Source organism: Diabrotica undecimpunctata, chromosome 1 (genome assembly GCF_040954645.1).
Source record: "Diabrotica undecimpunctata isolate CICGRU chromosome 1, icDiaUnde3, whole genome shotgun sequence".
Taxonomy (NCBI): Eukaryota; Metazoa; Arthropoda; class Insecta; order Coleoptera; family Chrysomelidae; genus Diabrotica; species Diabrotica undecimpunctata.
Genome location: NC_092803.1, coordinates 159,286,625 through 159,311,601, shown reverse-complemented (window position 1 = coordinate 159,311,601; position 24,977 = coordinate 159,286,625). Strand labels below are relative to the sequence as shown.

General features: G+C 31.1%; 2 protein-coding genes across 3 annotated transcripts; one reads left to right on the top strand and one right to left on the bottom strand.

Annotated features, from left to right (window-relative positions):
• Nucleotides 1-7,034: 7,034 nt before the first annotated feature.
• On the bottom strand, nt 7,035-14,659 carry LOC140432434 (uncharacterized). 2 transcript variants are annotated; one of them, XM_072520333.1, is made up of 6 exons: nt 14,534-14,647; nt 13,866-13,944; nt 13,667-13,801; nt 12,277-12,445; nt 7,385-7,598; nt 7,035-7,325 (listed from the first exon to the last, which is right to left on the bottom strand). In XM_072520333.1, exons 2-6 carry the CDS (start codon nt 13,891-13,893, stop codon nt 7,191-7,193), a joined length of 681 nt encoding a protein of 226 aa, XP_072376434.1. In that variant the 5' UTR covers nt 13,894-13,944; nt 14,534-14,647; the 3' UTR covers nt 7,035-7,190. The 2 variants fall into 2 exon arrangements, with proteins under 2 accessions (XP_072376434.1, XP_072376433.1); XM_072520332.1 differs by having other exon boundaries at nt 7,036-7,325; nt 13,866-13,911; nt 14,534-14,659.
• A 630-nt stretch (nt 14,660-15,289) lies between these two features.
• On the top strand, nt 15,290-24,977 carry pav (kinesin family member pavarotti). The gene is made up of 6 exons (XM_072520331.1): nt 15,290-15,763; nt 16,971-17,643; nt 17,846-18,143; nt 19,140-19,556; nt 21,352-21,681; nt 24,567-24,977. The coding sequence occupies exons 1-6, from the start codon at nt 15,391-15,393 to the stop codon at nt 24,840-24,842; spliced, it is 2,367 nt and encodes a 788-aa protein (XP_072376432.1). The 5' UTR covers nt 15,290-15,390; the 3' UTR covers nt 24,843-24,977.

The window sequence follows — 24,977 nt, the reverse complement described above, 5'->3', positions numbered from 1 at the left end:
TTTACTAAATACTACTACTACAACTGAACAATAAATATAACTTGCAAACAATAAATTATATTGTTTATAAAGCTAACGAAATATACTTAGTTGATAAAAAATCGCAATAATGTTGTATGTAGGCAACAGTGAGAGCCCTGGCAGATGTTTATTTAACGTAAGATATTCTAATACACTTCAGTTCAATTCCAGGTTATACAACAATTCAAATAATTTCAATATAGTTTTACTGTGATCCTTATTCCTAAAAATAGTTTATGATAACTTCTAAACTACAACAAATGATTAAACAATCCACCATTTTGTACTAAACGATATCCCAATTGATTGTAAAATTCTTGTCTAACATTAGCCAAAACGCGTGGCGTTATTTCTGCACACTCTTCAATAATTACCATTTTTAATGCTCCAATATCTGTAAATTTTGGTCAGAATAGATTTTTGATTTTAGATGCCCCCAGATAAAATAATTGTTTGGAGCTAGATCTCTCGACGTCGAAGGCTACTTAATGTTAGAGTTAGGTCCAATCAAACAATTATTAAAGCCGTTTTTAAGGAATTCCTTAACCTCCCAATTATTGTGCGCAGGGAATCCATGCATTTGACACCAAATTTCTTCTTCATCTGGAGCTATTTCTGCAAGTCTCGGTAAAATCTCTTCTAAAAGTCCAAAAGCTTTTTGAGTTTAAATTTTCCTCATAGAAAAATGGTCCAGTAATATATTGTGTTTAAATATTATTAGCCAGACATTTATTTTTTGACCATATTGGGTATGGATTACATTCACCACCAAACGAAATGTTTTTTAAAAATTGTCTGCCTGCACTAGCCCTCTCTAAAATTTCATAACAAAATTCCGCTCGTCTCTCAGCATCTCCTTCTCTTAGTTCTTGATGACATTGAAATTTATAATCTTTTTCAAAAATTTTAAGGCCGTGGAATTATGAATATTAAACTGGTCTGCAATGGTCCGAGAACTTATTCTAGAATTTTCTACTACTGCTGTTAATACATTTATTTCATTTTGATTTTCTAAATTTCTTGGTATCTCAGGAATATTGTTTGTACAAGTACAATTAGAAATCACGGTCCCAGTATTTTCGAAATTTTGTAAAATCCTAAAAAAGGCTAAATAAAGAACTGACACTTCGAGCACTATTGCCTGAATAAAACATTTTTATTACTGCCACCTTCTTCTCAACTGAGTACTTTTTTAATCAACTTTATTGTTTTTTAAACAATAAATCACACAATAAAAATTTTGGCAATTCAAATATAATTAAATATCAGAAACATCAATGTGACTAAACGCAACACATCATACACATTCTTCAAGAAGACAAGCACTGCATGTGGCTTGACTTTTAGGGGGGGTCTGAAAAATTTTTGCAATACGTTTAATTTGTAGAACAATTTTTACATTTGTTTTTGATACAGATTTCAGTCCTTTACAAATAGTTTCCCATACCTTTTGGTGTAAAATAATTAGGGAAGCAGGAATTCAACAATTTAGAATTTCCCATTGAGTTTCCTATGGCCCGTTTGACGATTCACCACCCTGTATATTGTATACCTTATTATGTAATTGATATTTTGTATATGCCTATGTATGTCTTTATCACTCTTTGTATTTTTCTTATGCTAATAACCTTAAGTGGTTGAAGCAAAATAAAAAAAAATATTGTTATAATAAAAATTGCTTTAAATTCAGATTATCAGATTTAAGGCATATACAGTTTATAAGGCATCTGCTGGATCTTTACACAAGTATGACATTATTCACGAATGATATTTTAAATTTCGCTATTTACAGTAACTAAAACAATGAACTTAAGCCGCCTGTTCATACAGAACATCATATACATCGAACAAAGACAGCCATATGCCGATGGTCGGTAATTGATTCCCCTACTGGCGATTGTAAGTTTTGTTTTAACAGTGTTTGTAGTGTGTTTACAAATTATTTTTGTGTTAGTATTTAAATATTCAATCCATTTTCTTACTGCAATTATGTCTTAACACTTTTTATCCACATTCAAATGGTAGAAATGCACTTTTCGTTGATGAATAGGTATTTTTTATGGATATTAATTTTGGAGCAGTATATCGTCATTGTAATTAGCATTCCTCTTAACTCCGGAACGACAAACTTTACAGGAGCTAGTTTAAACATTATTTTTTAAAACCTATTTATACCTGGTTTAGCTAAATATATGATATGTTTCGAGACCTAATAAATATTTGGAGTTACGAATATTTACTATAAATTTGTTGGAGATTCAAGTTTTTCTACCTTGAGTTTATGTAATGAAACTGAAAGTTACATATTAAACTAGTTACAAACTATAATATTATCGTAAAATTCCTGATAGTCCTTGTCTACAACTGACTTCAAATCTTGTAAGTCATCAAACATCCTTTTCTTCATCCTTCATTCTTTCATTCTAAAGATTTGCAAGATTCTCAACGAGCGTGGGAAAAACTTTGATGTCTTTCCTTTGGGGAAGATCTTCCCAAAGTTTAAACACACCACACGATAAACCAAACATTTAGTAAAATCACGGTGAAGATACTTAACATTATAAGGTTGATATTTTCTGGCTTCGACGGACATGGCAGCATAGTTGTTTATATCATAGCTCTACAAACAGCTAATATTTGATTAAACAGTTAAATAGCAAGAAATAAGTTACTGCGCAATTTATTATTATATACAACGAATATTTTGTGAAAAATAATTATGAGTAATTTAGTATCGTCAAGAATAAGAAAAAGGTAAGGAATATTATAGTTGTATCTACTTCAATATTTGATATCACTTGAAAACAAACAAAAAAATAAAACCGTAAATTTATGCTATTATTAGCTCGTTAGGTTTGATGCAATATAAACAAACCGTAAATAAAGTAAAGGCACTGAACTCGAGTCATAAATCAATTCCTAATGATTTAGGTAGCACCGGAGAAAAGATGATCGTTGAATCATAAAAGTCTCAGCAACTCACAATTGAATAATACGATATTGTACTTATAGTCGGCGGCACGTAGTCACAGGTAATAATGTTCTTTCATAGAACGGTTCGTCCACAAAGGCGCTTGACAGGTTGCAACAGGTGTATTGGGACGTCTCTAGCAGCGTAGATGTTGCAAGTAAGGTACCGAATTATGAGTTAATTTGACGTGGATTCAATGAACGGCTATCCACAATTGAAGAATACGATATTGTACTTACAGTCGGCGGCAAGTAGTCACAGGTAATAACTTTCTTTCATAGAACGGTTCGTCGACAAAGGCACTTGACAGTTTTCACCCGCAACAGGTGTATTGGGACATCTCTAGCAGCATAGATGTTGCAAGTAAGGTACCGAATTAAGCGTTAATTCGACGTAAATTCAAATTAGCCACTCCTAGTGATTAAGAGTAAATTTTGCCTTTTTCTTGTAACAGTGGCCCACAACACTGATATTTTGGCTTCGATACTACTCAATCTATTTAAGCAAGCACTCCTTCAAGCCTAGAAATTTTGCATATCGTCATTTGCAGGACAAATTTTTACCGTTTTAAAGTTTTTTCATGATGTCTGATAGATTTTTTATTATTGTTGATAGAGTATTTATTGGTAAGCCAAATTGCAGCATCTTTCTTTCGACATCTCCTCACAGCGTCGAACACTTCCAAAAGTTCTTAGTTTATGTTTCACAGCACTCGTGTTTTAACAATTTTATTTGTAAACTGTTGTGCAAATTGATATGTATTGCGTTAGAACCAAACTACTTCTGATAATTTTTCAATACATAACAAATGACTTATTTCGCTAAAGTTCAAATGAAATCAAAAATAATAAAATTAAACACCTGAATCCACGCAAGCACGCACGTGTTAACGTGAGTCATAAATTCCTTAAGTGGTAACCCTATTTATTATATACTCATAAATTGTTTTCTAAAAAACAACAATGGTGTAAGAAACTTACACCTTGTAAGTTTATTTTACACCATTGTAATGGTGGCGCAATGGTACAGGTTGCGCTTTCGTAATACCTAAACGTATACAGAAAAAATATATGTTAAACAAAAACATATCTATTTTCACAGCTGAGGCAATAGCAATTCTAAAAGCACTAGAATATGTTCATCAGGAAGATCAGAATGCTATAATCTTTTCTGATTCACTTTCCATTCTTAAAATTTTAAAATCAAACTTAAACACAACCAATGACATTATTTTTAGCATCCAAACAATACTTAAACATTTACAAGATCAAAATAAATATATAAAATTCTTCTGGGTCAAAGCACACGCAGGAATATCAAACAATGAAATTGCAGATCAAATTGCCAAAGAAAGCATAGTAATGGGGAACAAATAAATTACGAATTAACCACAGATGAACAAATAATCATAGCAAAACAGAGAATGAGGAAGAAATGGTCCTATTTATGGCAAGAGTACAGCTTTACAAATTCAACACGTTACACCAGACTTGAAACCAAATTAAGGAGAAAAGCTTGGTACAATGAGTACGATTACAGTCGAAAAAGTATAACTATTATCAGCAGAATGAAGTTTGGTCACGCATGTTATCCAGCACATTTATTTAAAATAAAAATACTTGAGAGTGATCTTTGTGAAGCCTGTAATAAAATCGGTGACATGGACCACATCTTTTTTGATAATTTAAAATATAGAGCTAGCTCAATCTAATGAGCTTTTCAGAAAACTTTTAAAATTAAACATTCTTGAAGTTAGCAAGTTCGAAGGTATAATATATAGTACATATTGTATAACATTGCTATGTTCGAGATACAGAGTCCAATTTCATTTTTTAGTCAAAAAGGCTTGCTAATTACTTATTATTTCTAATAATAATTAAGAGTTGAGATTTCGTGTAATTAGGGTTTTGGGTTTCACAGTGGGTGTCTTGGAAATAGAAAGAATAGGAAGAATATTGATCGAAAGAACTATGTGTTTGGTTTTGAAATAAAACAACTCTATTGTTTCAAATATTTTTTCATATTAAAAATCATATTCTTTTCGAAGTTCATACACTTTGGTTTCATTTTTTGATAACACATATATATATATATATATATATATATATATATATATATATATATATATATATATATATATATATATATATATATATATATATATATACCTGCACACATCATAGACTGTCGATTTTTGTAAAAATGAATACTATATTTTTTTGTAGGAATGACGAGCAATAATTCTTAAATTACGTATTTTATTGACGTTTCGACTTCGGTTTCGGAAATCGTTCTCAAAATATATATAACCTAATAATAAATATTGTGTTTTAGCGTTTTGCTGTCAATTCTCGGTAAATAAATGCTTATCTTCACAATTTAGTCTTTTACATTTTACACATTTCCAAAAATAAACGCTTTCAATGGTATTTTTATTATTGCCTTGTACATATTATTTTGAAATATCATTTTAACAGCGGTAACCTGATCCTGCTGCATTCTATTAGGGCGTTTGTTACACATGTTGCTTAATTTAGTAAGATGAGAGCGGGAAAGATTTAATAAAAAAATAAATAATAAACTCAACAAAGAAAAAGAAAAGTTTGTGTTTATAAAGTAACTTGTAAATGCGAAAACTGTTAATTGCGTGAAATACCATTAAATGTTAGAATAAGTGTATAACAATCGTACAGTACATGGTAAAACAGAAAAGTTATGTAGTGTTCATAAATAATCAAAGAAAAAAATATATAAACCCAAAATTAAAAAACGTTTTTCTGCAAAGAGTACGACCGTTAATTTCGTTCGAAGGTTCAAGCTGTTAGGCCGTTTTTCAATTTCGATAGCTTCACGAATGATTCTCGCTTTTAATGAGCGGATGGGAGCGATGGTTTTTGCTTTTTCGAAATCTATTTTGTGGCCTATCTGAATATGATGTTGGGCTAGGGCTGAAGTGGTATCGGAATGTTTGACTGATAGAGAATGTTCGTAAATACGGTTATGGATTCGTCGGTTTGTCTGTCCTACGTATGTACGTGGGCAACTGGAACAAGGTATCTCGTAGACACTATGGTCTTCATTGGGGATTTGGTCTTTTACGGATCTGACAAGATTGGACAATTTGGAGTGAGTGGTGAAGATGGTTTTGATGTTAAGAGGGATAAGAGTTCTACTGATCTTGTCAGTGACACCTTTAATGAAAGGTAGAAAGATTTTGGGTTGATCCGGCGGCAAGGTTTCTTTTTTGGATGGAATGGGGTTTAGAAGTTTTTGAATGCTTCTATTGATTTGGGTTTTGTGGTAGCCGTTTTGTAGGAGTGTTTGTCTTATTGAATTGATTTCGGATGACCTGTGATTGTTGTCGCTAAGTCTTATGGAACGGGAAATAAGAGTGTTGATGCACTCGAAATTTTTGCAATACGTTTAATTTGTAGAACAATTTTTACATTTGTTTTTGATACAGATTTCAGTCCTTTACAAATGTGATGACCTGTGATTGTTGTCGCTAAGTCTTATGGAACGGGAAATAAGAGTGTTGATGACTGAATTAAGTTGGGCGGGGTGATGATGTGACTGGGCATTGAGATAGCGGTTTGTATGAGTGGGTTTCCGGTACACGGAATAGGAAAAACTGTGAGGTGGATTTTTCTGAATAAGAACATCAAGGAATGGCAAAGACGCTTCAGACTCAACTTCCATCGTGAATTGAATGCTGGGATGTATTCCATTCAGGTGGGAGAGGAAGAGATCTAATGTGTCTTTACCATGGGGCCAAATGACAAAGGTGTCATCAACGTACCGTAACCAGCAGGTGGGTTTGAGATTTGACGAGGACAATGGTACTGTTTCGAAATGTTCCATGTATATATCTGCTGATACGGGAGAGAGGGGCGATCCCATTGGGGCACCTTTGATTTGACGATAGAAATGATTTTGGAACGTGAAATATGTATTAGACATGCAGTGTTTTGTAAGTGTTGTATACATATATATATATATATAATATATATATATATATATATATATATATATATATATATATATATATATATATATATATATATATATATATATATATATTCCAATTACCGTGGTTTATTCCCTGAAAAAATATAGTAGTCAAATGCAAGACATGCGACAAGATAATATGTACATAGTTTCACAACCATATTTATAGTAGGATTGTTTATCACAGATACTATTCCAAATCTTCTAAAATTTTGAATATTTTTATTCGTTTTGTTTGTCTTTCTTCTACACTGAAGTCCATTAGTCGACATGCTACATATGCTCCAAAAGCTTCTTCTGAAGTTTGATACCTGATAACAGTTTCCTACAAGAAGAAAAAATTAACGAGAATATAAATATTGCACTAATATAAATATCATTTACTTCTTTAGGTGGGGGATCATCTACAAAATCGAGAGTTATTTCTTCTGATTCTCCAGCTTCTTCCATTTCACTTTCTAAAAATGTAACATTTTCAGGACAAACTTGGACTCCAAGGTTTCTATTCCACATTTTTTTAACTATGTCATCAGGATTAATACTTTCTTCAAAAGTTTCCTCTATTTCACCTTTCATTGGTGCATTCTGAAGATTAGTTCTAAAACATAGTGACAACGCATATTAATGACCACAAGTTATGAAGATTGTTCAATAACTATTTTGCTAACCCTCTATTGCATGAATTTATTTTATTTTATTTTTTGACAAAATAAAATAAAATTATATTAAATTACTCGTAACTCGTTCATTGCCAATTACACCCATGGGTGTATTTTAAGGTTTTGTAGAGTTGCCACATACACCCATGGGTGTAGCGCAGTCATAGTAAACATATCCTATCAATGAACGCCGGCAATATTCCGAATAGAATAAAATTTGGTAGGCATGTTAAATGAACATTATACTATCAAGCCATATACCAGCATTACATCTGTAATGCTGGTTGATGACAGCAAAGGCTCAGAGAACGATATCCTGTCAGTTGGCTTCTAGCACCCTAGCTGCCGGACTTGTGTGTGTTAAGTCATATGTAAACAGCCAAATGTCAGTTTTTTATGTTTAAGTAGTGTTATTGTTTTAAACAACGCTGTTGTTGACATTTTTCGTTATATTATTGTTATTTAAAATCGTAAAGACAATGAGTAGTGCAGGGAGATCTTCTAGTGGTAAAGAAGCAGGACCGTCCGGTGTAAATAAAAAGAGAATGAGGCTTTCAGAAAGATACTTTCTGAAGGGGAGGATGAATATATGTCTGCAGGATCCAGCGGTGAAGAATATTCAGACAACAGTGATGAGTGGTGTACTGATGACGATTATGAATTGGAACATTTGACAGAAGAATTAGCAAATCAAACAACTCCGCAAGTTGAAATGTCCGTGCTACTACTTCTGGTAGAAATTCTCTTACGTGAGTAGATATAGAAGAACTACAAAAACTTGAATTTCGAAGCCGTCGATCATTCTTGGCAAACCTCGATAGTAACAATCCAATTGATTTTTTTACATTGCTACTCGATGAACATTTGCTGGAACTGATTGTTACAAATACTAACGAAAATGCTGTAACCATCTTTCTCTCTGAAAACACAAAACAGAAGTCTCGTATTATCTCCTGGAAGGAGCTGACTGTGAGAAAAATGAAAAACTTTTATTGGATTATTATTGTTAACAGGTACCATTTAGTTTTGAAATGGCATGGGTATGCAATACAAATTTTTCAATTTATTTTAGGTATGATACAGCTCCCAAGATTGTCGGACTACTGGTCCACACACAGGTTGTTCAAAACTAATGTTTCGAAGTACATATCCAAAAACAAATTTTTAATAATTATGCGATGCTTTCATTTTGCACCACATGCTATTAATAATCAAGATCGTTTACGCAAAATACGTCCTGTAGTGGATCATTTCAATAGCAAGATGAAACAATTCACACTCCGGGTAAATCCCTTTCTTTAGATGAATCCATGATGTCTTGGAGAAAAAGACTTATATTCCGGCAATATATACAAAATAAACGTCATAAATATGGTATTAAACTGTACATGTTGACAGAACCTGATGGATTGGTTCGCAATTGTATCGTTTACAGTGTAGCAGGGGATGAAACCAGCGGTACTGGTCACACAGAAAAAGTGGTATTGAAGTTGTTAGAGGAGAAATACAATCTTGGACATTCGGTATTTATGGACAGGTTTTATAATAGCTATGAATTGAAGCGAAAACTGCTTACAAAAGGAACCTATTGTACAGGAACATTACACACAAATAGAAAAAGTAATCCAGTGCCTGTTGTACAAAAAAGATTACAAAAAGGAGAGAATAAATCCGTATTTCGCAACGGAGTTCACGTGGGCAAGTGGAAGGACAAAAGAGAGGTATTATACTTAACTACGTAATTTGGTAATACAATGACGGAAACCATCAATAAACGAGGTCAAGCAAAGTTGAAACCTACAGCCATTTATGAATATAACAAACATATGTCCGGCATTGACCATCAAGACCAAATGCTCGCATATTATCCGTGCTCTCGGAAAACTTTGCGTTGGTATAGGAAATTGTTTATTCATACACTGCAATTATTACGAAATTCACTAATTTAATACAATAATTATTCAGGACTACCAAGAAAGTCGCTATATAATTTCTTACTATTAATTTTGGAGACTATGTTGCCTATGTTGACTGGTATTTTTTTACCATTTAATTAAAAATATTTGCGGCCACTTGACGGGCAACCTATTATCAATGTATTCTCCTAAATTTTAAATGTATGTAAAAATGAGAGTTTGATGAAATACGTTATGAACGTAGTGATCCTGCAGTGGGATCTTGTACTTATGTGAACTCGGGAGCTGGTGTTCATTTAGCGCCAAATGAAAACTGGATTAATAATAAAAGAGTAATTGATACAGGTGACATTATAATTTGCTAACAAGAATAAAGCCAAAGTAAAGTGTTCAGGTGATTTGGATTTAACAACTTTTGTTGGTGGGAATCAGTTTAATATTGTAGTTCAAAATGGTCTTTGTGTTCCAGAATTTACAACTAACCTTTTATCTGTCAGCAAACTAATAGAGAATAGGACTTCAGTTAAATTTGAAAGTCATTGTTGCAAGATATTTAAAAAAAATTCTGAACTAATCGCAAAGGCTGATTTGATAAATGGTGTGTACAAATTGTATGTTAAGGTTAATAAAGATTTTGAAAATTGTTTATTTGTCAATGGCAAAACATGGCATGGAAGGTTTGGCCATATAAAATACTGTTTATTTAAATAAAATAAAAGATGGAGTAGTAGATGGACTGAATGAAACACCGTTTGAAATGTGGACAGATAGTAAACCTGATGTTAGTGGTCTTTGAATATTTGGCAGCAATGTGATGGTACAGGTTCCAAAAGAAAAAAGGTCAAAGTGGAAAAAAAGGCTATTTTGCACATTTTAGTAGGGTATGCTGAAAATACAAAAGGATTACAGGGTGTATAATCTAACCTCCAAAGAAATTATAGTAAGCAGAGATGTACAAATTATGGAAGACACAAAAAAGAAACTCTAGATTCAGTGGGGGAACAAAACAAATATAATATTGAAACTAAGACTAAAGATAATGGTAATATTTTTATTGCCGAAGAATATAGAAGAATATATATAAAAAATAAAGAGAATATATGGACTATACAGAAACTTTTGCGCCAGTAATAAGACATTTGTCTTTAAGGTTGCTTTTTTTATTTTCTATAAAATCAGGTTTGGATATTACTCTATGGAGAAAATATACATGCAATCACCAGAGGGTTTTGATTTAGCAGGTAACACATGTTTAAGATTAAATAAGGCTATTTATGGGCTTAAACAGTCTTCTAGGGCCTGGAATTATGAAGTAAATAATGTTTTGGAAATATTAATTATAAGAAATCAAAACATGAACGTTGTATCTATATAAAAAGAAAAAATAATAAAATTACGGTCATAGCAGTAATATGTAGATGATTTTGGGTAGAATTAAGAAATGTTTAGGTATGCAAATAGACTGATTCAAATAAAGTTTATATTGCTTTGAATCAGAAAAACTATATTATTAAGTTGAGAGAAAGTAAAGAGATTTAACATAAGTGATGGCCAAGCAGTGAAAACTTCAATTGAACCAAAGTTATCTTTACAATTGATGATAGTAACAATTGTATTAGAGATAAATTTCCGTATTAGAGGCTAATTGGTAGTTTAATGTATTTTAACCACACCAGATATATCATTTACAGTCGGCTTCTTGAGCCAATTTAACAATGTATATAATAAGTCTCATTGGAAATGTACAAAAAGAGTATTGAGGTATTTAAAAGATCATTGGAAATGTGCAAAAATAGTATTAAGGTATTTAAAAGACACTATTAAATATTATCTGATTTACTCAAAAGATGATTCAGAATTGCAAGGTTTTGTAGATGGGTAAATGCTGATTGGGTAAGCAATACATTAGATCATAGATGCTTAACTGGATATGTATTTAAGCTTTGTGGCTCTGCAATATCTTGGCAAAGTGCAAAACAAAAAACTGTAGCTTTATCTAGCTGCGAGGCAGAATATACGGTCTTGTCAGAGGCTGCTAAAGCCGTTGTTTTTCTTAGGGGTTTGCTAAATGATGTAATTGAAAAAACTTAATGTATTATTTTATGTATTTTACCGTTTTAAATAAACAGTATTTATTTAATGATAATTAAAGTGCATTAAACTTATCAGCAAATCCAATTTATTATAAAAGAAGTAAGCATATTGATGTAAGATATCATTTTTGAGAGACCTAACATCTGACACAATCATTAATGCCTACTAATGTTATGCCAGATTATTGAAACTGTTAGGTGTAGGTAACCTATAAATTTTTTTATCGATAACTGGGGGTATCAAAATATTGTTATCAACTAAACAAAATTTAAATATTAGCGCCATATGTCATTTATAGAAAGTTAAGTTTGGTACAACGTAAACTGTCAATTGTATTCACTTTTGGAACCAAATAAAGTTATATACTCAACTCAAACGTTTCATTTATAAGTTTTAACACGTAGCAGTGTAATTGGCGTCTTTTGTCCTTTTGATTTGTATCATAGACATATCAAAATAACATTCATATACATATAATGAAAATACATACTAATACTAATACACAAAACTGTGAAAAATTTGCCGATCTGAATCTCCACAACAGTATTAAGACTGATTAACTGAAATATATTACTGTTAGCACAGAAAAAATATAAAATTTAGGTACCTGCTAGGTTTCAATCTGGCCCTTCGCCGCCTTCGAACGAAAGGTTGCAAAAACTTAAGTACTTCATAAAACTCCCACTCTGATGAAATCCCAGGATTCTGCATAGTTATTCGTTTTTCTTTACTCCATTTGTCCCGTAAATTTTTCCAAATTCGTTGACAATCACCAACTAAAAATAGTCAGATCGATAATTCTACACAAAATAATTAGGATACAAAAAATTGTAATAGAAATTTTTTTATGATTTCCGATATTCAAGTCTATGTTGTCACAGCTATAAAGCATTGGTAAATCTTATAAAAAACTGAGAGTATAAATAAATTTTAAAATGATGAATTGAGAGTGTACCAAATAGTCCATCGAGAAAAATGAGAGAAGACAATAAAGATCAAGATATTGTTTGATTTGAACAGGACACATAAAAATACAGTAATAATAAACAAGGGTACACTTTAAAAATGATAAATTTTGTTTGACTCTGGAAAAAGTATAAACAGTTCAAAAAATTTATAAAATTGTTAAAAAGTTGTAGATTATACAAAATTTTTATCTGAAAGACTGACAGAAATACGAAATTGTCTTAATGATAACAAACCTAATAATACAAGATCCCACTACAGGATCCTACGTTCATAAGGTATAAAGTTCATCAAATTCATTCAGATCTTTTTCATTTTCTTTAATTTCATCTTTTAGTCTATAGTTGTTATGTATTTGCCCTGTTTATATACTTGTATCTATATTTCCTTCTTATCATTGGTTATAATATAGCTGTTTTATCATTTTCATCATCGTTAGTAATAGGCTTTGATTTTCTTTTTTGGTGTTCTTGGTGTGTTTTTAATCTTTTAAATATATTAACTTCTGACTCATCCATTATAGTAGCTTTCCTCTTACCCCCATCTGCTGTGTAATCATCTCAATCCATTTTCTTCTCATTAATGTTTAAGATCTAATTTAAAGTATAAATAAAGATAAATCTAATTTAAATACAAAGAGTTACATTGGACCTATTTCAGGACACATGTCCTCCTCTACTTTTCTACAATTTTTTTATGCATTTTTAGTTGTTTTTTCCTGGTATTCATCTGTGAAAATTATTAATTATTACATATTTTGTATTTACAGTTATTAAATATTAATATTTTTAATTTTTACACTTATTTCTATATGTGTAATCGCATAAACTAAGTACTTCTGCTTTTAAAATGCAGCTATTTCAAACATGAATATTCACTTTAACTAGAGATGAAGAAAAAAAATTACCTATACTCCATACTATAACTACCTATACTCTATACCTATTTATAGTACAAAAACACTACCAAAGAATATAGAGGCATATGCGTCTATATTCTTTGACACTACTAAAAAGATTTAAATTATTTACCTGGAACTTTAAGTCTCTCTGCAATATTACACCATGTTCTCTCTCTTAAAGCTGTATTTTTAAAGTTTTCATGACGGGAATTGTAGAGATATGGAAATTGTTTAACCATATTTATCAATATGCCAAGATCCAAGTCTACAAATAAAATATATCACATCAGTGGTACAGGAATAAGTTACTAATACTTGCTAATACTTACCCCATGCTGATGCTGGTTCTTTGTCCATACTTTAAACATCTATGATCTAAAGCAAAGGCAAGAAATTAAATCAGTATGTCTGAAAAAAAAGCAAGTCATTTTTTTCTTTCTTTTATGTTTCTTTATAATTACTATATTACAGGCAGAATATTTTGAAAAGGCATTAAAATTCAGAATTTTTGTTTGATTAAAACCAGACAGAATATAAGATTTTAAGATATACATTTATAAATTCAAAATATACATTTAAATAATTTAGGTATTTTGATTATTTAAAGTTGACTGGTTGTTGTTTATTATTTATATTTAAAGTGACCTAAGTTTCCACAATCAAAGACTGATAATAGAAAACTCTAAGAGTCTAGGAATATGTAACTCTTATCAGTAGATCAGAATATAAAAAAACGAGAATTTTATCAAAACAAATAGAAAGCACTTTTACAAACAGAGAAGAATCAATAAAAATAAAATTTTCATGAAAAAAAAAAGAGCAAAGAAATAAGAATATATTTTTAGTAGATCCCCTGTAGCCACAAGTTGATAAATTCAGCAAAAAGTAAAGTGGCAGTATGGTAAGGAATTGTTGCTGCTAATGCTTACAGCAAATTTAGCAAAAACCAAAAATTGTATCTACCGTTACTTATATTGTTTAGAGAACAAATACTTACAGAAACAATAATGTCTCTTACTGGTTTGGCATTAATTTCTACAGAATGAGCTAAAAATCTTTTATTTTTTAGAACAATTTGTTACGCTATACATAAATACCTTTTACAGATTATTGTCAGTTATTGTCACAATATCTTATGACTATTGACAGTCTTGACAACATACTCATTTTAAATTTAATGTGGGTATGCAATCAATTATACAGTAGTTGCTCATAGGTGAAATATTTCCAAAAATGACAAAATTATAAACTTATTATAAACTATTATAAACTTTCGGAATTAATTTCAAGCATAGAACACGTCTCTTTAATTGAAGCAAGCAATTAACTTTCAATTTTAACTAGAAATTTTGGTGGTAAATTTAGAAATTTTCATGAAAACTTTCTTGTGGCATGTTCTACACTTTATATTTTATATTTTGTTAAGAATAAACCACAATGATTGTAAAAAACATGTATAATAATTGAAAGAGTGAGACTCCAAGCATTGTTTAAACAATGCTCCAAGTAAGAGCGGCGGTAAGAGTCCCACTATAATTTTTCATATATTGTAATGTTGGTTGTCTACTGTTCAAGAGAAAATCTAATAAAAGATAAATCAAATCATAAATTACTAAACTACAAAGTGTACACAACAGAGGGTAATGTATGTAATAAACTCGTTAATTTGCGTTTAAATTACATTTTCTATTGTAAAATTCTTCTTTGTAGATAGCGACATAGAACGTAACTGTTTACACATATATTCAAGGCTCTTGACTCAACTGACATAAAAACCGTTTGTTTATAATTTTAAAATATCTACCAGATATGAATGACGGTTACTTTTAAACCGCCATTTAGTATTTTATAAAAATGTTTTCCGCTACAAAATATACACCTACACCAAGAAAATTAAGAAGAGAAAAAACTACAGTCTCTACATCGAGCTCAGATGCAGAAAAAGATCCTGTTCATGTATATTGCAGACTGCGCCCACTAAGAGACTCCGATACAAATACTTGTATGAATCTGTTGTCTCCACAAGAAATTTGTGTGTCCAGTGAATCTAAAGGTGTTAGAAGAGATATATCCTACAAATTTAGACATATTTTTACTGCATATTCTTCACAAAAAGAAGTTTTTGACCATGTAGCTTATCCTTTACTGGATGACCTTTTAAAAGGCAAAAATGGGTTATTGTTTACTTACGGTGTGACAGGCTCAGGAAAAACGTATACTTTAACAGGTAACTAGTAAATATTGTTTAAAGAATATCTTATCTATGTAGGTAAGGATTAGGATATGATTTTTTTCTCTCCTATCTTTTTACCAAATCACTTCCATTTGCGTTCTTTATTATTTGTATTCCGGTAGTCATAAATTACATTATTACTTTTGTACATTTATTCTATCTTCCTCCTTTTATCTATATTATTTCTTACTTGTTATATTTGTTATTCTTTTCAGCATCTTCAGTTTCATATTTCTGTATATCCTCGCCTCAAAGAGACAGTAGGATATGTCAAAAAATGTAGTTTTCAATACAAAAAACAAAACTATTTTGTTGTTCAAACATGTTATTACATAAATAATATACTTAAATATTATAAACTTATAAACATACTTATTTTCCAAAATATAATAAACAAAATAAAATGAAAAAATCATCAAAATCTGAAAGTTGTAAAATTACAAATTTATTGCATTTTATTAAATCAGCCCAAAATTTTTAAAGGGGAATTTATCATGAATTTAACTTACCTTTTTCCTGTGTTTATAAATTCCAGATAATAATTCAGAATCAGTGTTATTTTGTTCGTTAAATACACTAAATACTGACTTCTAGATACCCATAATTTGTACGATTTAAATTGGGCGAATTATTCATTTTTACTCTTTAACATACACCTTTTAACATCAATGTAATAGAACTATTGTTTACGCTTACTAAAGATAAAATTGTGACTGCAAGCTGGATAGTATAAACAAAGACGTAATCGCAACTCAGCAATAAATACATGGCAACAGTAGGATATGTGCGTAAGATAACTTCGTGTTGCATTAATATTGATAACCAAAATGGGTGGATGACAAAATATAATGGTATGATATGTATGTTGTCTTAGTGTTGCATTATAAAATTTGAGCTAAAAGGAATTAAGCTACACAAGGATATGTAATATTATGAAAAAAGTATATCACTTTTTATTTATCCTAGTGTTCCACTCAACAGAAGGGTTTATTTCGAATCATTTGACATGAATATCACAAAAGTTTATCACAAAAATTTTTTTTTACATATCCTACTGTTGCTTTGAGGTGACGATATAGACAATTCTACTGACATATAATTTAAATATTTCCAAACAGATCTATTTACATATAGATTATTTTCTGAAATTAATGTGTGTAAAAATAATAAAGTAGGTATATGTATATATTTATGGTTTTAGGTGATCATAATAATCCCGGAATTATGCCCAGATGCATTAACACCATATTTAATTCCATTGGTGAATTTCAAACACCAAAGTATATTATAAAGTCAGACAGAATGAATGGTTTTGAAATACAAACTGAAGATGATGCCATGCAAGACAGATTATCAGAAAATCGATTTATATCTAAGACTCCTAAAAGTGCTAGGAAAGTCAATAGTGATAAAGTCTTTACCAATGATGGCAATAGAATCCCTGTTTTAAATGAGATGAATGCCTATGCAGTATTTATTTCTTATGTAGAAATATACAATAACAATGTTTGTGATCTGCTGGATGATTCTACCAGTGGAAAAACTTTACAAAACAAAATATTGAGGGAAGACCAAAATCGTAATATGTATGTAAATGGAGTTGTAGAGGTAGAAGTTAAAACTGCCCAAGAAGCTTTTGATTTGTTTGCTATAGGTCAAAAACGTAAAAAGATGGCTTATACCAATCTGAATGCAGAGTCTAGTCGTAGTCATTCTGTTTTTAATATTAGAGTTGCACAGTTGGAAAAAATAACAACAAATGAACAAGGAAAAGTTGTTATACCAGAAAGGAACTTCCTTACTGTGTCCCAGTTAAGTTTGGTAGATTTAGCAGGTTCTGAAAGGAGCAATAGGACTCACAATACAGGGGCAAGGTATATATTTAATCATATTTTTCGATAATATTTGTATTACATTTCAATCAGTATTCTTGTGAATTATTTTAAATATTTGAAAATGAAAATGTTTTCTCTAGTTTTGATGTAACACTCATTCAAACTTATCTATCATGGTCAACAAAATTTATGATCTTTGTGATTCATTTATTTCTTATTTATTTTAACTTTTTATCCTTAGGTTAAAAGAAGCCAGTTGTATAAACAATTCACTAATGAACCTAAGAACCTGTTTGGAGATCCTTAGAGAGAATCAGCGTCTCAAGGGCAATAAGGTAGTACCTTATCGTGATAGTAGACTCACTTATCTCTTTAAAAATTATTTTGAAGGAGATGGAAGTGTTCAAATGATAGTCTGTGTAAATCCATCTATATCTGATATGGAGGAGAATATCCATGTGATGAAGTTTGCTGAAATGACTCAGGATGTTAAGATTCTTAAGTCAGAGCCTAGGGCAACTCCAATTTCAACTAAAAAGGTAGTATATGTTAAATATATATGTCAATCATATGTCACAAACATGTATAAAAGATTTAAAATGATTGCTTGAATATAGAAAAAAGGGACTATATATTTTGAACTGAATAAAATATATCCAAACTGACACAGAGAACAAAGTATTCATTACAATTGTTATTTCTATAGAAAATTAACAAATATTTCCACAGACATGTCAGCAATTGTTCATTATTTATAGAAAATAAGGAAATAATTTAACCCTGCTGCGTAATTAAACGTTTTTTAAAGTTAGATAAACAAATTGAGGGTGTTTTCTATTATAAAATTTAAAACTTTTTGCCCTCAATATATGTAGGGTAGAAAGCGATATACAAAATTCTTTGACCTCAAATAACTACATAAGTTAACCCCCTAACTTCATTTTGTTGAGTTATTTAAAACAAATGGTTTAGAACTCAGTGTCACTTTTAGATTTGATAGAACATCTTTCGTCCTTTAATGCTCTGTGGGGAAGTTATTGGCAGTGCCATTTTTGCTATCTGTTAGGAACTGAGACTCAATGCAACTTTTGCCATTTAAAGGAACATTTTCCATCATTTAATTGCTATCTACAGAAAATACTGGTGGCAATGTTTTTGTATTTTGATAAGAAGTGAGACAGTGTCATTTTTGCCATCTAAAAGAACATCTTCGATCTTTTTATCACTCAGTAAATAGTAGTAGTAGCATATTTTTAGCTATCTGTTTGCAACCACAAGCATTACAATATCAACACATTTGTTGGCTTCTGCTGGGTCACTCACCAGCCATTCAGCTGAGTCTGGACAGTTGATTTATAGTGCTATTCTATTGCTCCCATTTTTAATTAAACATCAAGTTATAGTAACATTTGAAAAAATCGGCTTGATTTTATATTAAAATTAAATGTTAATTATATAAAAATCTGATTTGTACTAAATTATGAGTTATAAGATCATGCAGAACAGTTTATAAATTTCATTGTTAAATTTTGTAGGTCATTTCAAAGAGAGTTGCAACTCCAGCAAGGATTAAAAAAGGTGGACTATTCTCTGTTGTACCAGAAATACCCGTTTTTAAATTTGATTTCAATGAAGTTGACGAATGTGGCTCTATTATAGATAACATACTAATGGTTCTAAAACATTCCAAATCAAAACACAAGGACCTCGATATAGAAATAAAGAAAACTGATAAAGACTTACGAAAACGACTTGTTGATTTCGATGCCAAAAAAATGGGCAATAAAGTTGAGATTAGAAATTTGACTAATCTGCTTCAGAGGCAACAAACAAAGAATAATAATCTAGACGGGAAGGTTACTCGACTGGAAACTGAAGTTTGTACTTTGGTTACTAGAAATAAAGAATTACAGGATATTATCAAATCTTTGCACAACAAAGTTAATGAAAAGGTTAGTATTTATAATAATGTATATAGTAATTATAGTATTACAATAATTAGATAACTTACAGCATATTTTCCACAATGCCCCATGTTGGCAGTCCTGAAGTATGCATTTGGCCATCTCTGTCTAGCTGCGCTACAATCAAGAATCAGAGGGAAGTTTATCCAATCTGTGGAGCATCTTTTGCAGTTTGTTCTGATAGAATTAAGGTTACCAAATATTGCAGAGGCAATTGAATCCATCTGGTTTATCTGAGATGGGGTGTAAGCTATTGTAGTATGGCTGTATTTTACTTTTCAATTAGTTCCTCCATTCGGCATCTATATCAACTTTGGATTGATGGAGAGCTTGAGCAGACTTCAGAGGAAGCCACCTAGTCTAGTACTGCACTTGTGTTGTAGGGGTGGTATTGTGCTTTTCTAGCTATTGTGTTATCAAAACATACTAATATTTCTCTGTTTGCTAGCCTTCTGTTAAAATTGAAAGTAGGTATTTTATGTTCTTCATATATCATATTCACATTGCTGAGACATATGGATAATGTAGAGACTGACAAGTAAAAAGGCGAACACATACCTTTTTAGAATGCCATTATAATATTCATCTGCTTGTTCCTCTAGAAAACAGGTTATCAATGAGGTAGAATCAGTTTATAAATTAATTCCTTTGTGATTTTGTGGAGAAGCTTTTCTAACAGTTTATATACCATACTGATCAACTCTATGGATGGTACTTTTTTCATCTATAGTTTGATTTGCCTGTTGCTGGAATTGCAATAATTTTTGCCTGCTTAATTCACCAATAGATCTTGATGATCTGAGTGTAGGTGTGTAGGATGTCTCAGTAGAATACTGTTTTATATATGCAGTGTGTATTTTTTTAAATAATAGAGGCCATTATAACGAGGTGCTTGATTTTAGGTCACTCAAAGCCACTTAACTTAATTTTACATCACAATCTCACCAAACATTTGGGATTTCACCAATATGAATGTTTGCTAAATACTCAGATTCTATTGCACTCGCTTCTTTTGGATCTCTTCATGTTGATACGATATGAGATGGAATCTTGCTAGACCAGATTTTATCCTCTGGAGATTCCGGTCAGTTAGCTCCTCCGACTTTTCACAAAAGACACCATGTCTGGCGGGCTGATTTTGTTAATTCATTGAGTAGAGTAAATTTTTATTTGCATAAAATTATTTAAACATAATAAAGTATTGAAAACATTGTTTTCAATACTGTCTGTCCAGTTTTGACGTCCAGCCAATCGATGTTGTGTAAAAACTCGTCAACTATTTCTCAGTGTGTAGTTGCTTTTGCAGAACTTATTACTTTGTGACCTCATTGTTGGTATAGGCGACCGATGTTTAAGCATAGTGTGATGGAGCGCTTCTTGAAATTGTTAGTGGCCTATCATTGATATTTTTTAGTGACAAAGCATAAGTCTGGGTCATAACCATTTCTGCCAGCCGCCACTGATGTATATATTTGAAAATATTTCTTTAGAAGCGATGTCATTCTTAAAATGTTTTTGTTTGTCTTATATCAATTTTTAGAAAATCTCTATTTTTTATTTGTAAATTCACATTTACAAATAAATTCGTAGATGTTTTTCTAATAAATTCTAAATAAATACATTTGCAAATTAATGATTTTTTAAGTTTACAGAGTGTTTTGTATAATGTATTACAATTTTAAAATAATATGAATTTACCAAAAAAAAGCTGCAAAAAGTGGCAATAAGTATTTTATTAAATTTTTTTTACTGTAATTGTTACAAATAATATTACTGTTTTTAGGATTTAAAACTGAATCAAAACATATTGGAAAGAGAACGCACTAAACAAAAAATAGCACTAGCTAGCGAACAAATGAGCCAAGAACTTGACGCTAAGCTGAAGAAACAACGAGAACATCTTAATGCGGCGATGTTAGCTAAAGAAATTCAGCTGAAGAAGGTCAGAGAAGCTTTAGAAACTGAAGTTATCGTTAATATGAATGATGTAGCGATCGAAAATATCCCACCATCTTCTGTACTAACTCCGAAAACGAATTCTGAATATTCACACAGAAATATGACACCATATACACCAAAATCAAGGAGGAGATCGAAATCTGCTGGAGAAGAGGTAAGTTAAATGATGTTTTACTCCTTGTACTCCTTGCTTTTTAGTTTTGTCAAACATTTAATTCGAAAGAAAATAACTCAAGAATTCTGGTAGACATGGCTGAGCATATTTACCTTCAGAATGTTCAGCTTGTTTTCCATTTACTTTAAAGTGTGCTAACAACAATATCTTTCTTGTTGTGCATCCAGGCTTGGACATAAGCCTCCCTCAGACTCTCTACTTGTAGATTTGAAAAGGTAATTTTATCTCATATAGCTTTCAACACTGCTACCTGAAAGATCTGTGTATATTCTACATTTATGTTTATTCCAATTACTGGTAATTTTGTGGCAAATTGTTTTAGGTCTTGATTAGTTTCTCCTATCTCCAAGTTTTCATTTCAATGTCCTCTAATATTTTTCTTTGTGACTGTTTAATCCTCGGGTGGGCGCGCTTTTAAAAACCACAAGAGTGATCACGCGGCGGCACTTTATGCCGCAAGCACAAAAACGTTTAAAAAGATACGTATTTATCCTTAATGTAAAGTTCTAAATACAGTACAGCCTTGATACTCCGACGTTTTGCAATCCAGCACGCTCGGTAGCCCGACGCACCTCCCGTCAAGGTCGCCGCCGTGTCTGCTGGTACGGAAACCTCATTCTTACCGGATGCTTCATTTCGTGTGTTTTTCTTGAGCAGTTCGGTTCGATAGGTTTTTAGATACAGTAATACATAGTACCAAACTTTTATTTAATTCGTTTAGAAAGTTAAGTTCAATGGCGAGCACAAGTTTAAAACGAAAGCACAAAACGCTGACTCTAAATGATAAATGGGAAATTATTAAGAGATGCGAGTGGGGTGAAACTCCGACTAAGATATCTAGATTCTATACTATTCAAGCTATAGTGTACGAGGTTATGAAAAACAAAAACAAAATCGAAAAATTTATGAAATCTGTAGAGAATGATTCTAAGGACAGAAAAAACCCTTAAAATTAGTGAATTTCCTGATGTTGACAAAACTCTGCACATCTGGTTTAAGCAACAACAGACAAGCTCCTATTTCAGGTGACATTTAAAAAATAAAGCTTTTTATCAGGAATTAACAAAGAAAACTGATTTTCTTGCTAGTCAAGATGGGTTCGAAAACTTCAAAAAATGGTACTGAATACGATTTTTGCAGATGAGTGGAGCGAAGTTAAGTGCAGATGAGTCGGAGATATCTGAATTTATTCAGAATTTGAGCAAAAAGATCACCGAATTAGACGTAATTCTTGAATAACTTTAGAACGCTGATGAAACCAGTCTAAACTGGCGGCAACTTCCAGTAAAGACATTTGTCACTTCAGATGAAAAAAGTTTTTGGTAGAAAACTTGAGAAAGAACGTCTCACTCTTATGATATGCGCGAATGCATCAGGATCCCACAAACTGAAATTGCTAAACGTGGGTAAGTCCACAAAACCTCGTGCCTTCAAAAATGTTAAAATTGAGAAGCTACCAATTATGTACATGTGGCAAAGCCATGCCTAGGTGACAAAAGAAGTTTTTCTGGATTGGTACAAGAACAGCTTTGTCCCACAAGTTAAAGATGAGCTAAGAAAAAAGAAAAAGCCCTCCTCTTGTTAGTCAATGCACCAGGACATCCTGATAAGGACGAATTAAAAATTCAGAGTTCTCATGAGATCATTAAAATTTATCACTTCCATTAACCAGTAATTATAAAATTTCTATTGCTAAAGTCAAAATTTATGGCATTTTGATTTTTGGCAACAAATGTGAGGCATTTGAAAAAACGCAGAACTAACACTTGTACATTAGAAACGATTGCACATCACGAAATATACTTTTACAAAGACGATGTTGCGTGAAATTTGTAGCTGAAGTTGTGTAGTTTAGAAAAACGTAGTTGCGTAATAGAAAAGAAGAAGTTTTAAATGTTTTAGATTGTTTTTTTTTTCTTTAAGGTACTATTCCCGTCTAGAATGCGAAAAAATGGTATATTTTAAATATTTTTTTTATACCTTATTATAATATGGCAATTAAATTTCTTTTTTATTATTATTATACTACTTTTGAAGATTACAAAAAATATTTTTCTGTTTTTTTTTCATTGTTTGTGTATTTTAGAGATGACACCAAAAATTTTTTGTCCAAAATTTTTCGTTTGCTCCATGGCGGACAGTTAATCTCTGAAACATAAACAAAGTGCCCTTACGTGATAATTTACCAGAAAAATTGTAAATTCTTAAAAAAATACAAAATGGCGGAAATTTTAAAAAATTAACCTTTTTTTCGACTTTTTTCAGTCACAAAAATTGTATTATTATTATTTTTTGTCAAATTGAGGTAAACTGTCATATAGAAAATCAAAAACAAACAAAATACATCAAGGTTTATTTAAATCGACCGACTGATTGATTCGCAGATTAAAGATTTTGAGAAAACTACTTAAAAGTGGCGGTCAGTTAATCTCCAGATTTAGTCGGTCGGTTTTAATAAATCTTGATGCATTTTGTTTGTTGTGGTTTTCTCTACGATAGTTTACCACAAATTGACAAAAAAAAATAATCAGATTTTTGTGACTGAAAAAAATCGAAAAAAGGGTAAATTTTTTAACAATTAGGTATTTCAAAATTTTTTGTAAACTTCGAAAGTTGTATAATACAAAAAAGTTTGATTGTCATGTATAATAGATAACATACAAAAAAATTGTTCAAATGTGTCATTTTTTAACATTCTAGACGCTAATAGTACCTTAATGCAGCACACTATTTTGTGTAATTGCTAAATTGAAATATACTTAGTGTGTAAATTATTTTACTGTTGTCGCAACAAGATTAAATAACTCTTTTTTAGATTATAAGCGTTTTCTATTTATTACTACTTAAAATATTTTCTGTTTTAGCTTTGGCTCGAACATAACTCCATTCAGCCGGTACCGCTAGGAACAGTATTACAACCTTCAATGAAGAAACGTAAGTCTGTATCCAAGCTCACCAAAGCTTCGGATATTTTGAACTCGAAACAGTCAAAATATTGTTTATTAGCCCAGGAGCAAGATACTGACGGTGAAGTCGAAACCAAACTGTACAAAGCTGATATTTTGCCTACAACTGGAGGAGGTGCACAAGTTATTTTTAACGACGTGGAACGATTGAGGCAGCAATCTCCTACAGCTTGATAAAAAAGTTAAAGAAGATACATAAATATTTTTTATTTTATATTAAAGGTTTTATCTGGGGTACTGACAGTATTGTAGCTAGGTTTTTTTATACTTTTTTAGTTTTTAAGTGAAATAAAACTACTTTTATATAGA